The sequence below is a fragment of the Daktulosphaira vitifoliae genome, unplaced genomic scaffold (genome assembly GCF_025091365.1).
Source record: "Daktulosphaira vitifoliae isolate Bord-2020 unplaced genomic scaffold, ASM2509136v1 Scaffold_3, whole genome shotgun sequence".
NCBI lineage: Eukaryota > Metazoa > Arthropoda > Insecta > Hemiptera > Phylloxeridae > Daktulosphaira > Daktulosphaira vitifoliae.
In genome coordinates, this window is record NW_026099574.1 from 41,391,539 (window position 1) to 41,418,789 (window position 27,251).

Below are 27,251 nucleotides of genomic sequence, written 5' to 3' on the forward strand. Positions count from 1 at the left end.
ATTAATAATCATTAATTTGATATAATTATGACAATTTAAATATTAAACACAAAATACTTTTATAATTAAATATGGGCGAATTTTATTCTTTAATTCGTTTGTTTACTCTGTGATTTAATGATAATTATGTAAAATAATGTAGAAAAATTAATGCATTTCAAAATATTATTTCGTGCTATGATTAATAGCTATATGATTTTTAAAATACTTTTTGTCTTATGAAAACTACACGTGGAAACCTTGAGGGATTTTTTTTTAATATACAAGAGCATTGTGTATTACGGCACTTGTGACGAGTTTTAACGCAATAAAATATTATTGAGATGGGTACAACATAATGGATTATGTACGTTTGACTAGTCCTTTATGAATATTAGTTTACAACCTTATGATTTTTGGAGTAAATACCAATAAAATCTGTCGAAAACATCGAGTTTTACTACAACGCAATAACTAACGTCAATTCAGTTTCCTAGTCACTGACGGTGGATTAAGAGTAAGGAATTTTATTTTCTGTTACTGAACTTGATTTTTGAGATCTATAAGAACTTTAAAACTAAGATACTTTTCAATTGTATCGAGTCGTTTTAAATAAATTATAATATTTTGAAGCTTTTAGACGAAATGGCCTTTTTTCAAAATATTATCTAGTTTCATTAGATAGACAGTTTTATATTTAAAAAATTAAATAATACAATGTATTTTTAAAGAAAATGTTGCTTTAATGATACACAATGATAATTGTATATAATATATATTGTGGATCTGACTGAATATACAATTTTATAATTACACGAGAAATGGGTATAATATATTATTTCATAGTTAAATTGTTTGATGAGGGTATATAAAAATTAACTTAGCTTTATAAGAGTTCTCTGGTAACTACGGAATCATTTTCCTCTTCATTCCTATTAACATTTTACGACTTAAACACTAATACTTTATCTGTTATCAATCAAAATCTGTGTTTTTTTTATTGACTGTATCAATAATTAGAGTTTTTTTAGTATTATTATTTTAAATATGATTATCTTAGTCTTAATAACATTAATAATTTATATATTAATATTTATTAAGTTTAATAGATAAACGAGGGTTAAATGACTTAAATTAAAACACCAGTAAAAATACATTACAAGCGTTTGATTAAATTTTTTTGACTTAAAATGAAATTTGCTCTGAAGAACAATAAACTTAAATCAAGTATCTTACCTCTTAAAACTTGAGAGCAGAAATCGCATGGTGTAATTTTCTTATAAGTGTATTCTTGGAATTGATGTGCTGTTTCCGTGTTTGCCGAAAACTGAGGATTCCCGTCTCGACCGGTTTTCCTATTTACAAATAAAAATTAAAACAATAAGTATATAAAAGATATTTTTTTAAGGGGTAATTAATCATTCTATAATTATTTTTTTCATTGTTTATTTAAATGAAATGAATATAAAGAGCACACAAGACATCGCACTTCATATGTCATTTTTGGTATTTTGACAAAATAATTAGTAATGTAGTCATAGTCCCCAATTATTTCAAATGTCCATTTCAAAGTAAACTTTGAATAAATGACGGGGAATGTCCAGTGTACAAAAAACAGTGGAACACCCACTGGTTGTAACTGATAGTACGGGACTTGAAAGCATAGCACTTGTGCAGACTCGATGTTTTAATAAATGATTATGATATGTATAAATAAATTGCGATTATCCGAAGTCTTATAAAAATTTCGAGACTAGCCAACCTCAGCAATAATGGCCTAATTGACCGTACATATTGTGACGATAAGATAAACGAGCTGTTCTGAAAGTAGGGTGTTTGATATAAATTATCCTTTGAATCAGAGTCGATATGACGGGTGAGTCAGGACTTGTATTAATTGTTTTACGCCGACTTGGCCTGGTTGTAGATACAACACATAAATATGCATGAATATATATTTAGCGTCAAAACATATTTGATGCCTCTTTCCGAGTTCTTCCGTCGGTATAATACGGGTCAATACAACCCCTCAAACTAGGGAGCCGCTAAAAAGGTTGTCTCTTGACTATTCAGTACGGTTTAGATCAAAAGTAGAAGACTAAAAGAGGAGTACTCGTTAGTCACCATCACAACCAATTTCTCTCTTTTCCGATTTAATTACCAGTCTTAACTTTAGCCGTATATACATAGATATTAATAATTATAGAATTAAAAATCTGTATGATTCTCAAGACTCTAGTTTGGTAGCGAACAATTGTATTTTAAATAGACAACTGTGACGTCTACTACATAAAAATATTAAAATAATAATAAAGAGACAATTTTTATAATGCGCGTGTTGCGTTAGTGGTTAAAAATTCAACCCTCGTTTAATTATTTTTTTCTCTTTGTATAATATATACTGTTAGCATTAATTGCTGATACAGTCACTTTTCCAATTTGTTGATTTGTTTTCTGTAAATGTTAGTTTTAAGTGATATAATTACAATACTCTACATTTTTTAAGTATTACTACATATATTAAAAAGTATTAAATAAATATCTATAAAATATATATAACTATAAGAAATTTTTATGTTCAAATTAATAGATACAATAGAGCAAAGTAAAAAAAATTTTGAATGATGAAATTACTACATACAACGTTTATTTATAAATGAAGTAAATTTATAATTGTAAAATAAATCATGTTAATTACAATCGAAATTAAAAGTATTTTCCACTTTAAACATGTGTATTTATATAAACGTAGGTAATGTAAATAGATCGAAGCCACGCAATTTGATAGTTGTTTAAGTTGAAAACGAGATTTGCTGAACAAATAACCAACTACAAATTAATCTTTATGTATTTACATTTGATTGCGTATTTAAACATTTATGATATAATTATGATGAATATACAACCTTTTTAAAATAGAAATAATTAAAAACTTGTTGGAAAACGTGTACAATTAATTAATTTTGACGTTTTTACTACCAAATAAAAACAGCAAAAAAAATGTTTCCAACGGAATGTGAAAATATTTTCGAAAAATATATAAGGTAAATGAGATAATGTGACAAAGGGTAAAATGAGTTAAGATTTTGTTAAATATTTAATTTTGCCTTGTTTTTCACCTAGCTCATTAATGAACACTTTTCAGTGTTTTATTACATATTTTCACCGTTTATTTTAATCTGATATATTTTTTGTTTGTTCCAAGTACCAATGAATTCTTAGAAATTACATATTAGTCACGTTTAATAGTTTTATTGATGTCGAATCGATCATAAAATAGTTTTGCAATTTTTAAACTGACAAAGTTATTTTACAAAGAAAGAATGAGAAAAAAATATCACATTCATTATATGTATATGTTATCCCGCATATATTTGTATCTTTCAAGTTCAGTAGTCACATAATAAAAAAATATTCAATGATTATGTGCGGAATATTATAACGGAAAACAACACAAACTGTTTTGTTTCTATTTTTGGTTTTAACGGATGGCTTGCTTGATTCCTTTTTGAAAGTCATGCCGTTTGTCTTGCCGCATCAAAGCACATCCAATAGGATTACCGGCGAGACACAGTCCTCCATTATCCATCTTAAATATTTTTGTCATTTAAAAGTAACCTTTGAATAATTGAAGGATATGCCAAGAGCAAGTGCTAAGTATTCGAAATATAGGAAATGTAATCCTATTCGTTACTTTTTCTTTTTTGTCACAGTTGACAATGACTTCTATAACTTAACGGTATAAAGACACGGCTAACGTTATTTTGAACACCAATGAAGCGATCAAAGAAATGAAAGAAATAACATTCAGCTGGAAAATTCACCTCTGTTATTTCGTTTGGTTTAGTTTTTATTTTCTGATAATTTTATGAAGTTTTGCAAATGTTTTTAAACCATAAATCGACATTGTAATAATAAAGATGAAATATTATGAGACAACAGGTGATGATAGCGTTCATGTTTAATGATATAAAATAAAGATAATAAAAATTAAGTTTATATGGAAATATGTGTTTAATAAAACATAGAAGTAATATTATTTTTTATTCTATTATTTTAGATATTTTTCCTTGTTGGTATTTAGTGAACTATTCATTTGTCCTTTTCAATTCAAATTTTAATCTAGTAATCAATTAGAATAGAGTTATAACAACAATTGTATACTAAAATAACTAACAAATATTTAAACTTTTTATTTTTTGAGAGATTATTTCAAGTATAATAAACAAAAAATGATATAATAAATTAACTATTCGATGGTAATTTATAAAGAGATGCGTGTAAAACAATTATTACAAATCTAATATAATTTTAAGTTTAAAGCTGAGTTTAAAATTTCAATTTATTTCCTAGAGATTATATGTTTTTTCTTCTTCCTTGCCTCAATCCCAGCTTCTTGGGGTCGACCACTCTTATCCTAAACTTCCACTTGACACGATCTCCCACATCATCTATGCTCACATCAGCTATTGAATGCACATCGCATTCAATTGCATCCCTCCATCCCTTTTTTGGTCTTGCTCTTCTTCCGTCAGCATTCATTTCTATAACTGTTCTTACAGCTTCCGATTCTTCTCTCCTCATAACACGATCATACATCTAAATTTATTTTCTTTTATCTTATCCACGACTGACGCTACACCTATAATCCCTCTTATATGCTCGTTTGTTATCTTATCTTCTATAGTCACTCCACTCATTCATCAAAGCATTCTCATCTCTGCTACGCTCATCTCTACTCTACTTTCTTATCAACCAGCCAATACTCTGAACCATACATCATAGCTCACAACAGTCTTGTAGAATTTACCTTTCAGCCTCATTGCAATTCTTTCATCGCATAAGACGCCAGACGCTTCTTTCCACTTTAACTACCTGCACTTAATCGTGTGTCTTACATTCTCATCTATACCTTCGCTCTTTGGCACAACTGACCCTAAATACTAAACATTTTCCACCTTTCCAATCAAGTCCTATTGTCATTGATCTCTCCATTTTACTTACCTCGTGTTATCCTTTGTCAAACTCGTACTCTATATATTCTGTCTTGCTTATACTTACTCTTAAATCCATTTTTTTAAGAGCTGATCACCACATCTCTCGCCTATGATTAATTTCCTCCCTATTTTCTACTATTAACATTATGTCATCAGCAAACAACATGCACCACTGTACCTATCCTTGTATTTCTCTAGTAATTTCACCCATCAAAGAGAATAAGAGAATAAGTGAGGGCTTATAGCAGAATCTTGGTGTCTATTCTTACCCGAAAATCTTCGGTTACTCCCCCTAAGCTTTTTATCCTGGTACAAGTGCCATCATACGTATCTTCTATTATATTAATGTACCTTTTCGGGACTCCTTTTCTTATTAGTGCCCACTTTAAAACCTCTCTCGGTACTCTATCATTCGCTTTCTCCAAATCTATAAATACCATACACAGCTTTTTCTTCTTTTCCCTAAACTTTTCTATTAGTTGCTTCATACAAAATAATGGCCCCATTGTTGACTAGTAATACATCATCCAGGGCTTATATGTTTAAATTTGAAATAGAATTAAGTTATATAATTTTTTAAAATTAATATTAGGTAAACAAAAAAAGTTTTTTACAAATTTATGAGCTTATATTATACAGTATAATAACTTAAATGTTCATATGAATATAAATATTTTACAAATAACTTTTTATATTAAAGAAAATAGTAACATGTGTTTTTGTTTTTAACTAAACAAAAATTATACATTTATGGGTTTTTTGTTTTAAAGTAGCTACTTGAAAATTTTTTAATCTAGAGTTCAGAAATATAGTAAAAACTCTTAATTTTATTTGAAGAATACCAACAATTTTTATGTATTATTATTGTTCAAATATTCCAGTAAATTTTTTCAATAGTGTCTTACCAACAAATGTTAAATATATTAACTACACATTTTAAAATTAAGAAATACCATTTCTAGACATATTATCGAAATTTAAAAATGCCCCGAAACTGACTGAAACCTGTATAATGTTTAAGCCTGTGTTTACACATTTGAAAAAAATGTTTTTTTACATTTAGAGTATTTATTCGCCATGTACTAAGCTTACACAGGGGCGCCGGAAATATTTTTACATGGGGGACAAAAATTTAATGACCAAAACTCGGTCCCCTTGGTTGTTGCTAAGCTAAAAAGCGGGTTAAGCTATTTTTTGGTCGATTTTAGTGATCATTTAAAAGAATCCGGTAATTTATAAATTTTACTCTCAACAATACATATTATTAGCTTCGATACAAAGTTGAGACGGTATTGATTTTACCATGAATGTTTATTTATTTTTTTTTTTTATGCCTATCACTACTTATTCTCAGCTCTCACTGGACCGATTTCTCAACGATACGTAAAAAGATCACAAATTGTATCTAGTTAAAGAAATTATGTACAAAAATTAAAAAGTTTTCCCTTATTCCCTGTAACTGGTGAAAATCCCCCCAAAAATTACAATTTTATAAAATCGATAATTTTAGACATTTTTTCATTTTTTTTTTCTAAAAATGTTCATAACTTATAGAAAAAGGAACAAATCAAAATAATTTTTTCTACATTGTAACCTTAAGTTATTTCCTTATATTTGATATAATATTTTTGAAAATCTGACCTTTTACCTGCCCACAGAGAGAGAGATTCAAAATAGCAACTTTTTTACAAAACTCAACTTTTTCAACTTAAGTTTTAACAATGTTCCGGAAGCATTGCATTATTAAAACATGTGTCAAATTAAAGCTATCGACGACCTATTTTCTTTATACAAATCGCTGCCGTTGTTAAAAAACATGCTATTTTTGTGTTCAAATTTTATTATTTTTTTTTTTGTTTATTTTTAGGGTTTGCCATAGTAATGTGTCCATCAATAAATATCAAATTTACATGAATGTACTTACTTTAATATAAATTTATAGTTTTTTTTATTATTTTGCCTCTTCAAAGTTAAGAAAATTTTTTTTGAATTTATGAAAACTTGAAAATTTGTATAGAAAGTAGAACTTTTTCAACTTAACTTTTGAAAATCTAATTCTTTTAAGTATATATTAAAATAAAGCTTATTTTATGTACTAGAAGTTCAAAAAACAAATTACAAATGGCAGTCGAAGTAGAATAAAATATAGTAGTTAATTTTTCTTTTGGAATAATCCACCATTTTTTTTAAATTAAACATTATCTACAGATTTGTATCGTAGCGTCTCTTACGATAATGATATAAATCACTGTAAAATATCTTCTATACTTGTCCCTAATATGCCACGATTCCACTGTGCTACCGTTTTTTAATATTCAACTGGAATTAGGTAAATTCATTTACAATTTTTAATCCTAAAATCTAAATAGCTAAATAATTAAAAGTGATAATGTTATATTAATTTCTAGATTTATTGTAATTTTTTTTTGTCAGATATTATTGGGGGGTACAATGATACTTTTGTCACCCTCGTAATTTGAACAAGGGGGCAACTACCCCCCTCCATGCCCCCCTGAATCAGGTGCCACTGAGCTTACACATAAATTAAAACGCATTTCATGCATTGAACTTAGATAAGATAATGAGATAATAATTTTAGAGGTAGAAATAATAAAATTATGGGGCATAAAGAACATTGTTTACAAATTAATTAATTTTTATGAAAGCTAATGAATAAATAAAAACGTTTGTAAACTATACATAGGTTCTATTTTTTTTTATATACAACGTTAAAAAAATGATTCATGTACTCGACGTACTTAGACTAAAGTTCTAACTTTTATATATTCGAATTAATTAAGTCTTTGAAAATATTTTAATTACTATCGTTTTTATATTTTATATATAAGTTTTTTGTAATTTTTGTTTTTTCATTTAGATCTTATATTTAATTATTAAACTTTGATAAATAATAAAAAATAAAAACTTCTTCTTCTTAAGAAAAAAATTGGTTTTACTTTGTAATTTTATATATTATGATAGTTCTTTTGGTAAAAAACAATTATGGTAATTGTTTTCTACTTCAACTTGTAATTTTTTTTCCTTAACATTATCTGTAGGATTTTGAGTTGTAAATTACTGGTACCAAGTCTAATCCAAAAAAATATGCTAGTATTAAGGTATTATATAATACAGGTATTCCATTGTAATTCGATAGCAGAACATAACCGAATGGTGAAAATCGACTAGAAGTGTTTATTCAGGTCAAAGTGAAGGTTTTTATTTATTATTATTATTATTATTATTCTACAGTGGAGCTTTTGGTATTCAGGTAATGCGAGAAATGCACTAACGTGATCATGGTTTTCTTTCTTTTATACTTTTCCAATTGTGCTTCAACGAATTTCGGTGAAACGCTAACTATGCAACTAAAAATATTCAAACCTTCAGTCAAAAGTAAGACTTTCATAATACAACAGCGTTATAAAAATTTATCTTAAATAAGTTAATTAACAATATTCAGTTTTATTTAAATGGAAAATTTTTGTCCCATTTTTGTCCTTATAGTTTAAAAAATAAAGAGACATTTAATAGATTGATATAGAAACGAAATAATTTAAAATGTCGTTGTAATAATTTCAACGTTGCTGTTTAAAAGAGATATTAGTAATGGGACAATAAATAATGCAAAATATTTAATAAGTTTCCAAAGATGAAGTTCAATGAAAGTTAATGTTTTTCACGCAAACTGCTTGTATCAAACTTTTGGACGACTGTGTTTTGTACAGAGATATACTTTGTAAAATTTCTGAGTAAATTTTTGATGAGCAGATTTGTTAGTTTTCATCACGTATGATAACAAGCTATTAGGTTTTGTTATAGCATATAGTAGCTTATTATTATAAACAATTATATTTTATTTTTTGATAAAACGATACTTGTAATGTCTTAATAAAAAAAAAATTATAATGGGACACTGTGAATGATCCCATTCATCATCGTTGCTATTATTATTTAGTTGTTATGTATTATGTTACTAAAAAAAAAAATCATATAATTAGCACATATTAACATTAAATTTATATTATTTTTATTACTCTACGAGCAAAATTATTAAATGTCTGTAAAATAGACATAGTCCTATAAAAAAAAAAAAAAAATGGGAAAGCAATAATGAAAAAAAAAAAAAATTGGCCAAGTCACAAAACATATGGCTCTCCCAGCTACAATCGGTAGTCATTTTGGCAAAGGTTTCGTTTCCCTCGCGTGGTCATTAATTTTTCACAAATATCCGTTAACTTTACTTCGTCACATTCGATTTGTTTTGAGATTTTCGCTATTTTATATTACTACTGTGATGTTGTACTACGCACAATGTTATTTTTGCATACTCTGATAATAAAAGATAGTTAATCCTAGTAAACGAAATGAAATATTGTCCTCTTGATAGTGTAATGATTTCAAACAAGGTTGCGCCTCGAAAACTAATGTCTTCGAAAAAATGTATGCATAAATTCGCATTAGTTTAACTTCTCTCCTCGTGGTAGACACAGTTGCTGTATATATTATTATGGCTTTACTTCATGGTAATTTCGTCCGCACTGTTGTGAAATATAAAGAAAGTAAAATCCACACTGTTTTCCAAGGAGAATAGATATAAACAAAACACCAGATAGTAATGAACAAACCATAATACCGACTGAAATTTTATAATTATACACGAGTCGCGGTGTTAGTGAACTTTTGCTCAGATGTACAAGTTTAAAAATTGTAAATTCAAAATATGTAGAAAAATAACGAGACCGTTGACATAAAGTAATATACCTTATCTTTGCAAACAATATCGTTATTTACATATTATTTTATTATCAAAGAGATTTATTTTCCATAAGATCGCTAAAAATATTGCATTAAATTTTATTAAAATTATAAAAACGACAAATTTTCGAAGAAAAAAATACACAGCTTTTTATTTTTGTCGCTATACTTTTTTATTAGTTGTCATAAACAAAAAATTGGCTCCATCTTAACTTTCAAGGCTAAAAATCAAACTGGTTCTTTGTTACTGATATATTATCCCCTCTTATTCTTTTGACTGTTACTTTTTTACAAATCTTCATACATTGACTCTTAAGATTAATGACTATAATTTCCACACACATATATTTTCTTTAGCTATAAATATCGGCACCATAATACTATTTCTCCATTCATTTAGCATTTTCCCTTATAATAGGATTTTAGTAAAAATATCTTTTAACCACCTTATACCATTATCGACTAATATTTTCCATACTTCTGCTGGCACTTCATCTAGTCCTACTGCTTCGTTATTTCCCATACCTCTTCCTCACTAATTAAATCTACTATTCCTTCGTTTAAGAGATATCTTTTAATGTCTCACTTGCGTACTCTTCTTTCAGTATTTTTTCAAAATACTCTTTCTACCTACTTTATTTTCACATCATGTTCTTTACCACCTAAATATCATCAATTGTTATGCAACATACATTGTAATAATCTTTAAACCATTTACATTTTACTTTTGCAAGTTTATAGACTTTTTTTTCAACTTCCTTTGTTCTTAACTTATCATACATTTCATCATAACTCTTACATTTCATCTTACTTACCGCACATTTGGCTTCTTTACACAGGTGTTTATACTCCATCCAACCTTTTTCTCCTTTTGTTCTACTGTCACACATTGAACTGCTTTTTCTTAGTCTCTATGATTTTTTGAATGTCATTATCCTACTCTTATCAACAACTTCCTTTGCATTTTCTTTACACAATCAGCAAATTTATTCTATATATTCTTTATGTCTGCTTCAAAATTCAACACCGTCTTAAAAAACTCTTTTTCTTTTTCCGCATTCAATTTCCATCACCGGATCCTCGATTCTTCTACTGTGTTCTTTTTGTTTTTGTATACTCTCTTTCCACTATATCACACTCCATTACCATCAGTCTATGTTGTGTAGTTACACTCTCGCCTATGATAAATTTCCAATCTTTTACTCGCTTTACACTCTCTTCTACATTCTATTACTCCCGCTGTTATAAGTTATATAATGTTTTCCTTTCTCTCTAAAATAAGTATTAACCACAGTAAGATCATACGATACTGCGAAATCCAGAATTTTTTGAAAATCTCCATGTATTTTTCATATCGTTTCCTTCCATTTATGATATGTTCATTCATATCTCCGCCTATCTCCGCCTATCACCGCATCCTCATTATCACGTACTATTTACATCATCTCATCCATCTCTCTCTCACGTCTTTGTTTATTTCATCACATCTTACTTGTGGTACAAAAATTATTTTTACAACTGTAATTTCGTCAATTTTCCTAACTACTTATATTTTTATTCAATATTACTTTACTGTTCATCTTCTCATACATTATTATCTCTACACCATTTTTACCCGAGTGTATTATTATGTAACTCTTGGCTATTTTGTTTGCATTCTCTACCTTTCATTTAGTTTCCTGCATACAACAATAACTAAATTTTCTTCTTTTCAATACTTCTAATAATTCTCTACTTCTTCCAATTAATATTCCATCATACCACGAACCTTTTTTTACTTTGTACCTATTTTTCTCACCTATACAAATTTTTAACAAACTTTTTATGAAAATCCAAAAATTAATCAAAGTTTTGGAGTTTTAAACATCATATCAAATATCAAACAAGTTGAGTTTTAATTAAATAGTTTCATGTTTCATGAATCAAAACGTGAATAATGATGAATAAACGGATTTATTATCAAATCTCCTAACAAAAAATATCCTATAATAATGTAATATCAACACTTGTAGTTAACATACAAAAATATTTCTAACATTTTGTAATAAAGATTTCATATAATTATTTCTACAAAAAGCTCATTCAAACAATACTATTTTTCATTGAAATTAATTGTTACTGTCGCCAGTAAATAACGTAAAAATATAATGTTAACTATTGTCCATTACATACGATCAACGTTCGATACAATAGAAAAATCGAAAACAAATTAAACAAATTTCAAAATGTTGTAGAAACGTAATTACCGAATTAAAATAAATGTTTGGTATCTTCAATTTTTTAAAAAAATATTAATAAAAGTTCGATTATTTTTAATTTTGAAAAATAATATAAAATACATATTAGATATAGACCTATAGTGTAAAAATAGATTAAAAAATATGTAAAATGTGACGTATATCATAAGTTTTATGAGTTGTGAGTTAGATGTGTTCCACTTTATATGTATAAATGTGTACTGGAAACTATGTTGGATCTCGAATGTATTAGAGTTTTTTTACTATACATTTCAAAAAAGTGAGAATTTTTATGATAAGATTTTCGCAGGTTATGCAATTTATTAAGTATTATTTAGTATACAAAGAAGATATTAAAATGTCTTTATAGATGAGAGCTTTGGTAATGGTCACAAAACGTTTTATTAATTTGTTGAGTATTTGATTATTAATTCAAGAGAAAAATAATGGGGCTTAAGCTTTAAGTTTATTTCATAAGTAAAAAAAAATACTAGAATCAAACTGAATTTTATTTGATACCCAAAAAATATATTTTTGTAGGACGACATTTTATGTTAAATACTAAATTACGTTAAAAAGTTTTGGACTTTTTTTATTATATTTATACATGTAATCAATAAAAACGCTGTCAACAAACTTTATGGGGAGTTTTGAACTTTTCAAACGAGCTTGTACGACATGAACGGCAAATGTCGATAACCAATATTTTTAACCATAGCAGACAACATTTTACACTTAAAGTTACGTCTTTAGTTTTACGTTAACCGATTAGTCTTCTTTCAAATATCATTACACAATAGCCTTTTAGTCTTGACCACTAAACGAATAAAAAAAAAAAAAAATACCGAATATAGTGATGCCCATACGGTGACTAATCGAATATCCTGAAATGACGCTGACAGATGAGAAAACTTTTATGAACATATTTTTTTTAGTGGGCTAAACGAATGTAGTTTGGGTGGAGCTGATGTATTTTTCTGTCTAACAAGTCAAATACTCGGGTGTAATATATTATGGCGAATTTAATTTTCGACAACAGATGTCGTATGAAGTCGTTTACAATGCGCATTACATTTTATCTCATTAAGTCATTTTGGAAAGTTATACGCAAACCAACATTCATGTCATGTGACTTGCGATAATATTAATTACTTATTATTATTCGCTCAATAAGTAACGTAAAGACACGTCTGATTGGATTCGAAGTTATTTTATAATTCGTTGTTAAGTCTTTAAGTGTAATTGACAATGCAAACACGATTCAATGTTAAAAAAATTAAATCGTGTATCAAAATATTAAAAACGAATCTATCACGTCTCCACTTAACAATTTTTATTTGCATTACTAAAGATATAGAACTATCCGATATTTTTTTTTTGCTTAAGTTACCAGCGAATGCATATTACATTAGGTGCTTTTATATCGATATAAAATATCGAGTATTTTGATAATCATTTTCCTCGCGAATACATTGGAACAATAACAATTTAATGATGATCGAAAAGCAAAAGAAAGATAGAAGAATATGAACATGTAGGACGTTCTAACTTTAGCCACGGAAAATTGTTATCGAGTTAAAAGAGATAAAATTACTTAAAACTAAAAGTATATCTTACATATTTTTCACATAGAAATAATCCTCATGTGCAAACATATCTCATCGTCATTGCAGACCGAACGAGTTCAATGAGTGTGCTTCCGATACACGATGTCATGTTTCAAGGCTATAGTGGATGAGTAATTGCGTTCGTTCCACACATCCTGAGATCCACTTACATTTAAAATTTTAGAATATTCTAAACATCCTGTAGAACGCTGAAGAAGTTATTAATGTGGTTTACAGAAGACAACAAAGCCCGACGCCGAGTCTCCTTCATTCAATACACAGTATATCAGCCATATTTATTTTGATAAATTTTGTAAGGAACTTTCACGATTATTTCTAATCTGACTTCAGATTTGTCCGATAAAAATTGAAAAACTATTATATTTTTTATAATTTGATGATAAAAAAAAAAAATACTGCGCAAATTTGGAACTTATTTGTCAATTTTAACTGTATCTATAGATCTCTAATGAAATTTGACTTTGATGGTTTTTCAGAAAATATAGATGAATTTTCTCCATAATCGTTATTTTTTGATTAATCACATAACTATGAATTTGCTACCAATAGATAGATATTTTTGTAAGAAATTAAAAAATAGTACTTTTTGTTTTTAATTTGACAAATAACTGTAAAAAAGCAATTACGAATAAGAATATATGCTAACTGAAAAACTCGGAAAAATTTCAATTTTTTTTTATTTAATATTTTTTAGTATAGGTTGATGCTTAACATAGTGATTTAATTTGATTTGATCTATGATACTTAGTTGCTTAGTTATTAAAAAAAAGCGCAGAGATAATAATTTTTTCCAAGAGCAAAAGAAGTCGACTAGTTCATGTACTTGGTGGATAGTTGAGTGTTTCGCACAAAAACGAAATTAATAATCAGGTAGAACTTTATTTTTATTAGTTAAAGAGTATGTATGTAAATATGAGTATTTCTAGAACTTAAGCGAAAAATGGTAATATACTATTTGGTTTATATTATGTTAATGAACCAAGGGGCTTATTTGGTTTTGGAACTAGAAAAATTTAAGAGAACTTCCATTGGAGTGAGAAGTAAGAAAGACTCAGTATGGCATTAAATATATGGGTTAATAAGATGATTGCTCGTTTAGGTTGACATCTAGCTATTTCAGCTGTATTTATATCAAAACCTGGAGATTTCTTTAGAGAATATTTTTTATGGTAGATTTAATATTTTTCGATGTACAATGTTTAACCGGAAGAGTAAATGATAATGGAAAGTGGTGATATCTAAGAACTGCATTTATATTGTAAAGTGTAATATTTTGGTAGGGTTGAAATGTTTTAAAAAGATAATTTTTAAATAGTTCAGCTTTATCGAATAAGCTTTATATTTTGCACAACTCTTTTTTAACATCATGAAATTGATAAACAAACATTTTTTTTGGTTTTTTTATTAATAATTTATTTGTTTAATTAATTACTAATTAGTACATTATTAAAAAATCTCTGAACACATACATATACAAAAAGTTTTAACGCATACAATGTAAGGGATAACCTGTAATAAAAATGTTATATTTGTGTACGAGTTTTATATTTTGTGTCAATATTACACAACTTGCGTGTAAAATTAATTCGTATATAAACAATATTATACTGATGTATGGAAATTTTTGCATTATTTTTTTCGGTGTAATTATCTAAAAAAGCTAGATGTGATGAAAAGAATTTAAAACCAGGATCTAATTCAGTATTGAAATTCTTTACATAAAACACCTAAATATTGTAGGAGACAGACTATTCTCCATTATTTTTTGTCCCGTGTCATTGGCATATCAATTTAATATGACATTAAATACAATCATCATACTCCAAAATACGTATTGGAGTATAACGTCATAATACGTCAAAAGTACGACGTCAATTTTGAGACGGATAAAAACGGAAGGTCGTTTGAGTGAATGTAAGAGAAGGAGCAATGTTTACTCTTGTACACTTTAAGCAGTTACTACATATTTGTTCATAGAAAGCGAAAAAATGTCGTTGACATTTAGCGGTTGAGTATTTTTGGTATGGGTCTGTATTACTCAGATAATACTTTAGGCATTATCATAATGTCACAAAGGATGTTATTCAACTAAAAGAGCTTTTACATAAATAATAAAAGGGTGCTTTGCAATGTACGTTTAAGAATAATTTCTTTTTTTTTTTCATTTACCTGACAAATATCCGTAAGGCTCTATGAAGAAGGGAAACTAGAACGTGAATAATACTTCTGTTATAAAACGTCACCCTTAAGACCAGGACAAAATTTAAATGCTATGTAAGACACTAGTGCACCACAAATATTTTAAAAGTTTAACACTTAATTCTAAGAAATAAAGTTCTTAAATGATTATTTTTGGCCAAAATAGCACACCTTTTTCATGCCTGTAGATGTAACTTAAAATATTTCAAATTATGTCAGGTAGACCAGACACTTTATCCAACAAGTTGGAGAATTTTTAACCAAGCTAAATGACTTTTTTGTAAAAATTTGTTTCAATTTATACAAACCAGATGTTATACGCGTGATAATGGAGTAATTAGATTAACTAAAATAAGCAGACGTGGAATATATTTAAGGTATTTCCGCACGGAAACTCGGAAACAACAAAGAAAACATACTGAAATTAATAATGGAAAGTACTCTCAAAAGTTTAAACAGAGAGCAAACTAAAATAATTTCTAAACAGTTTGCTCAACGTTATTGAAATTACTTCGTAATATGGGTTTTTCCTTTGAAATGCACCAAAGAATAGAACATTTAAGTTACGTTTCGATATTTACAATGAAGAAAGTTCGACGCCATTCGGACAGCAGAAAAGGTTTAAATAATAAAAGACCAAAGAAAGCAGCTAATTTCTGTACGTTTCTACCACAATGGCTGATAGACAAACTTGTCAATGAATAAATAGTTACTGTATCGATTGTACAAAAAATGTACTATTGTTTTACGTGTATATTATGGATAAAATAGTTTAGCCAAAATAAAGTTCCATATAAACAGTGTTCATGTGAACAAATGTTTAAATAAATTAATGATTTACAACACATTTTTAAATTACTAGAAAGACTACCGCTTAACATGCAGTCGGTAACTATCTTCATAATATTGTCAACGAGTGCGATGTCCTTGTGCACGGGTGTGGGGCGCTGTCATTGGATAATAAATATATTCTTCATAAAAAAAAATGTACATCGTTAATTTCTACTAACTACTAATAAGTGTTACATATGTAAAAATAGCAAAAAAAAAATATATATATATATGTATAATTTATAAACGTTACCTCATTGCTATTATGGTCGATACCGCATGATACATTTGATGTTTCCTTTTTTTTTTACATTTTTATTATCGAAGATTAAGTAAAGATTTTTTTTTTATTTGGCGAGAGCACACACCAAGCAGCCAAATAAAATAATGGAAAAAACACACAAAATATAATATGTTAGTAAAGCTGAATAATAATAAAATTAACTAAATTAGTAGAATACACGTAATATATATTTATTATATATATATAAGTATATTTTAAAACAGCAACACCAGCTAATTAACTTCTGACTCGAGTCTGCTCATACGTATTTGGGATGATATTATTTCGGTCGTTATCAAAATCGAGTATATTATACAATGTCTCATAATGATAGTTGCGTGGGCTTTTACTAATGGTTTAGCAGCAACCATTTCTGAAGGTTTAAAAACCAAACCTTTAGGAAAACAGAAAAATAATTTTACTTTTGAATGGAAAATTAAATATTTTCAAAGAAAGACGTAAAAAATGATCTGATTTTCGAAAAACACATTTTTCTCATTAAAATTTTTTTTAACTAAATAAGTATATTTTATTTTATCATGGTAATTAAAAAGTGTAGTTAAAATTTCGTATAATAATCAAGTTTTTTAAAAGTAAAATATTTTTGTTAATATTTATTTATTAAATATAAATATATAAATATAAATTTATTAAATATAAATATAATGATGACTATCTATTATATATTTAAACTTGGAGACAATATAAGTTATAGTCATTAAAAGTTATCTCCTTGTAAAAGTTAAAAATTTTAGATAAAAGTTTTTTTACCAGAACTCAGTTTGTGAAAGTTTGCAATATTTTTAGGAGTATTTAAAATATTATTAGTTTTTTAAAAATGTAATTTTGATAACAATGATCTATTTTCTTAAATTTATAAAAAAAAAGGGCGTCACAGGATAGCAATAAGAAAAATAGCACATAAGAGGTTTGCATAACACTCAGTTAAGTAATTCTATTGATCATTGTAAAATCGGAAAATTAATAATGTTTTTTTTTTTTAACAAACTGATAATAATTTTTCATTAAAATCTAGCTGAAATCAGTAAAATAAGGTTTATTTTTTGTAATTAAATATTCGACTCCATTACTGATTTTTCTACGTTCGAAAATAAAAAAAAAATAGGGAATAGTGTTAATAATTTACAAATATAATGATATTGGATGAACATTGTTAAATTTAAGCTTTTATATTATTATATGGAAGTCTTGTTCAAAAAAAAAAAATGACGTAACAGAACAAATGATATATTTTTTAACGAAAAATTAAAACCCTTTGTCTTTTAACAATTTCTTTATCAGCACCTAATATTAATAAAAAAATCTACTCAGTTTTTTTAATGTGGCAGTTGACTAATTATAACTATATAGAATATAATTATAATATTAAAAAAGAAACATCTTACTATGTAGTAATTATTTTTCTCAAATATTATTGATTTTTCATCTCACGCCTCGTCATAATTTGGGAATCCCTTAGACTTCATGGTTAAGCTACCTATTTGATGTATGAACATTTACCGACTTCATCCGGATTATTTTCACGTTTGCTATTAAACCGTATCTGATGTAATCCTAGTCGTGCACGAAGTATAAGTTTTCTATCGACCTTAGGCATTGTTTGTGTCTTTACTAACGCCGGAGGGTTTGAAACAACGACAATCTTTGCGAGCCAATAATAATTCGAGGGTTTTACTATTATGCGGTAACATCCGTCGTAAAGATACTCGGCATAAAAATCGATTGTGTTCTCAATAAACCACAAAAAGTACTTCACATAATAATAAGAGTCAAAAGTTTTTCGTTGCTAATACCACACTAGTAACAAAAAATGTACTATCTCAGTTATGAGTTCACATGAACAGGAAAAACATATCTACAAGTGTAAACATTGTTTCTCCCATTTTTTTAAATTTGAGAACTTTGTCTTAGAAAGCTCCAAGTTATCACTTTTGACCCTATTGAAAAAATAAGAATCTCTAAAATTAATAATTTTTTAATAATTTATTAATCACAACTTCGTGTTTATAATATTAAATTATTAATAAACCTTCAATCGGTTGAGTATTCTAATGGTCATAACAGTTATATTGTTTTAGGTTTTGAAATACAGTTTACTTGCACATCGACTAAAAAATTAATAGAAAAAATGTTTTCGACTGTGTTGTGCAATGGATTGATTTAAAGGGGAAGTGTAATAAATAATAAATGGCGCGATGGCGGTAGCGTGTTCGTAAACCAAACCAAACCCAACGAGAAAGGCAGCAACCCCTAAAACATTGTCGATCGTCAGCTGGGACACAATTTGAAACGTTAATGCTGCGTGGAATCTTCATCGATTCCTTTGTTCTAGTATCATCCATCTTATTGCACGAAAAAAAGTGCATACACCTACAATATTGTCAACACCATGTTGAGCTCGAATCTTAAGCTCATTAGCCGGTATTAGCTGTACTCTAATCTATACTAAACGTTAATCTATCAAGACGATATGCTTTATCTATACTATTATATTAGTTATAAATATATTAAGTACACAAATTGTAGAATACATGTAAATTTAACGTTGTGAGTCTGCCAAATGCAGAGTATCATCTCATCGGCCTTAAACGCTATTAAAATATTATCATATATACCTCCGCATACACTACTTCCATACGATAACCATTGGTAATGAATTCGATACGATAAATTATGAATAAAATATAAAGCTACTTCTTAGAAATACAAAAAGAAAACATTTGCTACTGTCTAAATGAATAAAATAATAAAATCATTACTCGGGCCCATGAGTTACTGTTATTTCTACGGTGGACGGGTTAGTTGAGTGTATAAAAATATCCATTTTAAAAAACGTAAAAGACATTAATAGTTGACCCGTAGATTTCTTCAGTGAAAGCATTTCGTTTGTGTAATATATTGAAAAAAATCCATATTGTCCGTATGTTTTAATATCGTAATTGTAGGTCATTATGAGCTATTGAAACTTTCTGACCATGTAAATAATTAATGATAGTTCTAAAAAGTATATACATGGTATCATAAAAATGAATTTCGCACACGTTTTCTTCATTTTTCATATTGTTTGTTTAGGTTATTAGCAACAAACCATAATGTGTTCCGATAGCAATTTTTTACTTCGGGAACTTAAATCACTTTGCTTCGATGACTAACTAAACGGACGATTCTTCCCGTACGATTAACATGAGTTACTGGAGCAGAATTAAGAAGCGACCAAATAAATCGTTTTAATAATGAATAACAGTAATTTAAAAAAAAAATATTGTCCATCGATTATTGGATAATGATGTTTTAGTTAGTCCACCGTAGACCGTAAATGTAAAGCACACCTATATGATATTATTTTATATTATTCAACGCTACTTTTTAAATTACACCTAAATGGTTAACTATATTAAACGGTGTCTGTACGTCTAACCTAAGTTAAAAATAAGTTTTAATTAACTGCGATTAATTATAAATAATTATAAAGTTCTCATATAGAAAACAATAGAATTATTTTAAGTTATAAAACGTGCCTACATTAATTACTTTCTAGTTATGTTGAAGATCTTTTTTTTTTAGTAAATAAACTCACTTTTCATCTTTTTGCGTCGTGTTGTTGTTGGTAGGTCCACTTGTGGTCTTAAGGCTTTTGATAGCCTTTAGCCATTTGGACTTCATGCTTCCACTGGACGAAGATGACAGTTTTCTGTCTCTGGCGTTCGACTCAGTCGCCTCTAATTTTGACGCGAATAGATCTTTCTGTGAATTAAAACAAATTATAACTCTGTTAATTCAAGAAAGAGTAATATCTATATAGGTTATTATAATTACTACGTTGAAAACTACAAGCAAATTATTACAATTAGTTATAGTGTGAACACTATATGAGTTAATTGTATAACTCACATTACGTTCTAAGCATAATTTAAAATTACATAATAATTGAACTACGATCAATTGTAACAAAATTAGTGCTCAATATAAAAACAATTTTTTCGTTTAACAAAGAAAATTAAAAAATTATATTAAATTTGAAATGAGCTATATAGGGGAGGTTTTACACACAAAACGAGGCATCGCGAAAAATGATGTTTTTGCGATGGAAAGGTTGAAGCCGTTGAAAAGCACGGAGTCAATAATATACAACCATTTTCAATGTAGAAGATACGTTCACTTAAAAAATGCATACATCCAAGTTAAAAATTGTTTTCAGGCATCAAAAACGAGTGGGCAAATTGACTTTTGATTTTTTTAAAAACATGTACTTTTTCTTAAAGCGCACTTAGTTTTATTATAGTTCCATTTGTACTTAACAACATAGTTAGCTTTTACTTTTTTGTTTTTTATAGCTAAATCGTTTTGACTCTATTGACGTCAGCAAACAGATGGGACTCGTTTACTGTAAAACACCTTTTGTGTATGTGAACCGTCACATTGAAACTGACCGGCCATCGTAACATTTTATATAAGTCCTGTCGCTACCATTAATTCGAGCCATTGGCCATCTTATAATAGGCCCATTAAATTTGCCTTACCGAGTAAGTAATCTAACTTTAAACCACAAAAAAACCTCTGAATTACGGTGAAAATACTCTTAGCTAAATGTATTAAGCACAACAAGTTCTTGGAATACAGTCGCATTTTCAGAAAACAATCCTTGGCTAATGGCGGAAAGTTTTTTTTACTTTTCACATAATAGTCCAAAAAGTTTTTTTGATTCAAAACAATGAGTTTTGTACTCAGCTACCGTACAATGTATGCGAATAGTTTTGAAATTGTACAAGTTTTTATTATTCAAATACTCTACAACTGACATCAATTTTGGTGGTATGTAGAATATGCAATTGAGTACACGAAACAACCAATAGGTATTTCAGCAAGTAATTAGGTCACGTAAATTTTAACCGCATTAAACGTCAATGAGCTATGTTATTGTTCGAATAATATAGTAACAAAAGGTATCTATATTTATTTTTAAAGGCAAATGTAACTGATAGTAATTAAAATACTTAGAATCAACTTATTTTATAGAATAACTTTTCAAAACTATTTAAAAATATGTAATAATTTAATGTTTTTTAATTTTTAAAAATTTTTTTATTCAATTAAGTGAATTAAATTTTTAAATAATACGTTGGATGAATTCGGAAATCAAATATTTACTCAATTATGTTTTTTAGAAACAGATTATTTTAATAAAAAAATTTCCCTGGTTAAAAAAAATTGTTATAAAAGATTCATTGATAAAAAATTTAAATTTAGTTAAAATAAAATAGGAAAACAATAGAAGTATTATTATAAATATATATCACTTACTCATAAACTATAAAATAATATAATTTTGATATATAATGGTGTATGAATTATTATTATATTAAATAAACTCTAAATTTACTTGTTCAAACTAAAAAAAAATCCAAAAAATGTACATGGATTGTTTAATTTATTCCGTTTTTTTATTTTCAATATATTAGATTTGATATTTTGACAGTTAGAGTAAAGTTCTCGATAAAAGAAATAATAGAATTGTATTAATTTCGCTATTATTCAAAATTACATTAGTTTTATATGATTTTAATTTAAACATTTTTTTATGTCCATTCATAAATCAAAATTCAAAACACAACTTTGGATAGCGTACTTAATGTATTCCAAATAGATACTCTTACTTTTAGGCTACCTTTGTCCAATTAGTAAATTCTATTAATATTCCATTCAAAATTAAATTTAAACATAATATTCAAAATGCCTTTTATGAATGTTAATCATTAAAATATATATATATATATTACACTTTTTTAAAGACAAAAACGATAAATGCTTTTCCATATAAATGATCTGATTCTAACATGACCTTTTATGGTTTACATGAAGGGAATTTTAAAACGTCTCTTAGTTATCAAAGTGCGTTTTCATAATTAAATAATATGTCAGTAGATGTACATTTATTTATTTCACGACACTGTATAGGTTGCAATGACAGTAAATGATTATTATGAGATTTATGAACACAGTATTAACTGAATTATGAATAATATATGTTATTTTTTTCAATACAATTGTTATATGTTTAATCACTAATGAAAAATACTACAAGTGCTAAACGTTAAAAGTTGTAATGTACATAGATAGCAATCGGAATAGAAGTTCTTAAACAAAATTAATCGGAAATAGATGTAAGGATTGGGAAACCGAGTATTAGGTTTATTTAAAAGATTTTATTCTGGAATCGTTTTAATAAAAGTACCATTAGATTTGAGGTCAATGTCATTTTGAGGAACAACTCGAACCATAATTTATTATTATTGTCTGCGAAAAAAAACTTTACCTTTTGGGACCTATTAAGCGTAAAGAGAATAATAGCTACTAGCATTATTGTACAAGAGGCTCTTTTAGCGAATTTAATTTTTTTAATTTGTCTCTATAAGAGTAATTGAATTAATTTTATACTTCAGAATTATTTAATATAAACATTTATGTACTAAACATAATAATATTGTATCAAGATTATAATTGTGTATTATAACTTTCAGAGATAAAAAAAAAATTAGTGTTAAATAAAGTCCAATTGAATAAAATACTATTTAAAAAATTTTAAAATTGAACCTCAATTTTAAATAAACACAAGTCTAAAAAAATATATAACACATGAAGTACAACAATGTCATAAATAGTGAAATACATACAGTGATGAATCAATATAGAATATAAGACCGAGGAGAAAATTAATCTGATAAAAATAGTATAATTTGTATAACTGTATATTAAGAACCAGTGGTGATCAAATAAATGTTATTAAAGTAGTGATACCGTATTACTTTTCTCAACAACTCTTCAGATATTGTCAATCTTTATATGATAACTACTATATAATACTACTACTACAATTTTCAGTCACGCACATACAGACTTATTTTTCAGTAATATTTGAAGTTTGGGAAGTTTTGAAAATTAAGGTCTTAATTGTTGTTTAGTTTAATAATTGTTAGAGCTATAATATTGTTAAAATGTAATGTCTACAATAAGAAAAAATCACGAGGGGGCTTTATAGTGGGCGTGCTTTATACTTTTAATGAGCGTATTGGCGTCATTGTGTAGTGACTTAAAAAGAAAGCTCGGCTAATTAATATGAATTTGTTATCCCGTAAAAAACAAGGATTAGTGGCCACAAGAGAAAACACCAACAAACATGTACTTAAACATACGCCTACAGTAATATTATCTTTATATAAATGTACAAAATATAAGTATACAACTTTTATTTTTTCCTTAAACTATATATTTAACGGTAATTTATGTTGATATGATTTTATAAATGTATAATTTTTAAAAATTATTTATATTTCTTTTCATATTGTTATTTGAATTTACATTCTATAAATTTTATTGTTAAATACTGTTGTAATAAATATTTAAACTTTGAAATAATTTATAAATAATTAATCTACTTAAAAACTATCAAACAACAAAAATCAATTGTAATTTAATGTGACTTTCCATATTTATAGAAAATAGGAATCACAAGGAAAAAAAACTGTCGTTTTCTTACCTAAAATTCAAAGGATTTCGATGATTAAATTAAGATAATAAAAGTAAAAGCATAATGTTTTTAATAACTATAATTAAAGATTTAAAACAAGACAAATTAAGATGAAACTATTGTTACATATTTTTTTGTTAAAAAAATATCACGACCAAAAAAAAAATAATAAAATAAAAGGTCTTTAATTAAAAAAGTGCTGATTCAGATTTAAAATGATGACTCGGCAAAATGTATGAAATATACGTTACCTAGAAAACTTGTGGGACTGCTTTTGAGTTTACTATAAGTCTACTATAAGTTTAAATAATTATTCATAATCTATTTATTTTAATATTATTATTATTTTAACATGTATGTTTTGACTGAAATTTGATTTAAATAAGATATTTAATTATTGAAAATTTAATTGTTTGAAAAGATTTTAGTAAAAACTTTTTACTATTTTTCTAAAGAGAGTACTAAACCATTTTTTTATTGCATCAATATTTGTCATAAATTAAATACTACCATTTACCAAATTATTAAATAAATGTATTGTAAAATAAACCAACAGACTCAAAATTAAAAATTTGTCTGTGGTTTTAGATAAAATAATACCTTTGAAAGTATTACATTACTAACATAAGTTCGTCTGTTAAACATTTTTCTTTGGAAAACTAATTTAAAAACTTTTAGTTCATTCAATAATGCTAAATGTGAGAGCAGAATATTTTTTACTTCAAGAAAACGTTTTTAGAGTAAGAACACTACAAGACTTTCAAATCTTATAGGTGACCTAAAAAACAAAAATGTCTAGTCATGACACGACCAAAACGTGTTTACATAATATTGTTTTCATATTGCAAATCGATTGAAAGCTTCGCGAAAATTGGCGCTTAGCTTTTTTTTTCTTTTATTGAATATCGTTTGACAGCTTGCGAAGGGATGAAATTCATACAAAACAGAGTTTCATTTATTAGAAAACGATAAGGGTTCGTACCTGTAGTACGTTGGAAGTTTAACAAACATTATTATGCACAAAAAGAAACAGCCTTCGTTCCCTGAATTTTGATAAGATTATTTGAATTGTAATAAATTAATTGTCATTCGAAATTCTATAATTTATTTAGCGAAGGGTTTCAAACATGATTTTATACATTATTTGTCTGTTGATATATTTATAAATAATTATTAAAAAAAAAATTACAGCAGATGTAAAGATTTTCTCATAGCAAAATAGCCGTCTAATTGAAAGTGACTAGCAGATAATGAGTTGTTTTGACAGTAGAGTTTAAGAAATTATTAAAACTAAAAATCCAGTTGAAATCACTCGATTGTTAAAAAAAGCGTTCAGTTAAAATAAATTATTAGTATACACATTTTAATTTCGTATTATGAATAATTGTGTAACGGCCAAATAGATCGAGCCAAGCGAGGAATATATTAATTGTGTCAAGACCGTTTTAAATTCGAATATTTTAGTAAAGCGTCAGGCCCCTTTTTATTTTGTCATCCCAAACTAATAATCTAGTATAAAATTTTTATAATTTATTTTTAAGTCGACCAATAGAAATGAGCCAGAACAAAACTACAATAATATATCTGTAAAATTTTTCATAAGATACTTCTTCAGTATATTAGGTATTCTGGACAACGTTAATGATTTATTGTCGTAATATTATATAGATATAAAAAAATTCGGTAAGAATTTCGTTTATTCTTTGAAATTGTTTAAATGCACACTTCATGGAAAATTTATTTCAGTAACTTTTTATTATATTTTAATATTAGATCCATAGGCATCGATTTTTGCTGTATAATAAATAATATGCTATTTAAATTATTGTTTTCATGGTCTGACAAGAAAAAATAGCTCATATTTTACAGTAAAAACAGTGTTGAAGACAAGTAAAAATAAAACTGATAATTTTTTTAATAATACAGTTTTATCGATTTTATTTTAACTACACAAAATAGTTAAGAATATAGCAGTAGAATCTATGAACTACTAAATATATTAGTCATCTAAGTATCATTATACTTAAAAAAAAACACTCAGTAGTATATTTTAATTACAAATTACAATTTGGCAAGTAGTTTTTTAGTAATATTTTATTTTGTGCTACAAAGCTGTCATGAACCACAATGTTATCGATTAATGTCTGTAAAATTTGGCACAAAAATTATGGATGCATAATAAATGTGTCAACCATTGTGTAATACTATCAAGTAGTGCACGTAAACTTTGTTTCATTATGAATGTAGTTTTTGTAGAATCATGAACGATTAATGGTTTTATAGTGACAAAATACAAAAGTTATACTGAATACTCAGAGGTATTAAGAAATATATTGTTCGAATAAGCAAGTAAAATAAACAGACACGTAAATTTTAATCTTATTAATTAACAAAAAAAGTCTGAAATAAAATGTGCTGTGATAAATAAACTAAGTCCAGTGAAAGAATTTAAGCTAAATTTTAGAGATCAAAATTTTTTTTTGTAGGAGGCTTCAGCATTTTTGACTTCTCTTTAACCAGAACTGATTTTTTTTAGTTTAATATAAAGATAAAAGAAGAATAAAAATATGATAGCTATTGATTGTGGTGGCTATATAAGATTAAAATGTAATTATGTTAGTTTGATAATTATATATTATCTGTTTTGTATATATGTACCTATTGTATTAAATTAATGATTTACTCATACCGAAATATCCACTACTCGACACTTATTTGTACGTCCTAATTTGTGTATTTAAAATATTGAATCGTTAAAAAATTATTTATTTACTACAAATTATATTAAACGTT

General features: G+C 26.9%; 1 protein-coding gene across 12 annotated transcripts in view; it reads right to left on the bottom strand.

Annotated features, from left to right (window-relative positions):
• LOC126902806 (uncharacterized) overlaps nt 1-27,251 on the bottom strand; it is a 171,698-nt gene that overhangs the window by 26,114 nt on the left and 118,333 nt on the right. For 11 of the 12 annotated variants that reach the window (XM_050680426.1, XM_050680421.1, XM_050680425.1 and 8 more), the window contains 3 exons: nt 20,511-20,677; nt 16,883-16,927; nt 1,216-1,334 (listed from right to left, as the gene is read on the bottom strand). In XM_050680426.1, the coding sequence (XP_050536383.1) occupies nt 1,216-1,334; nt 16,883-16,927; nt 20,511-20,677 (331 nt within the window). The remainder of the gene's footprint in view (nt 1-1,215; nt 1,335-16,882; nt 16,928-20,510; nt 20,678-27,251) is intronic. The other variant, XM_050680419.1, reaches the window with a different exon arrangement.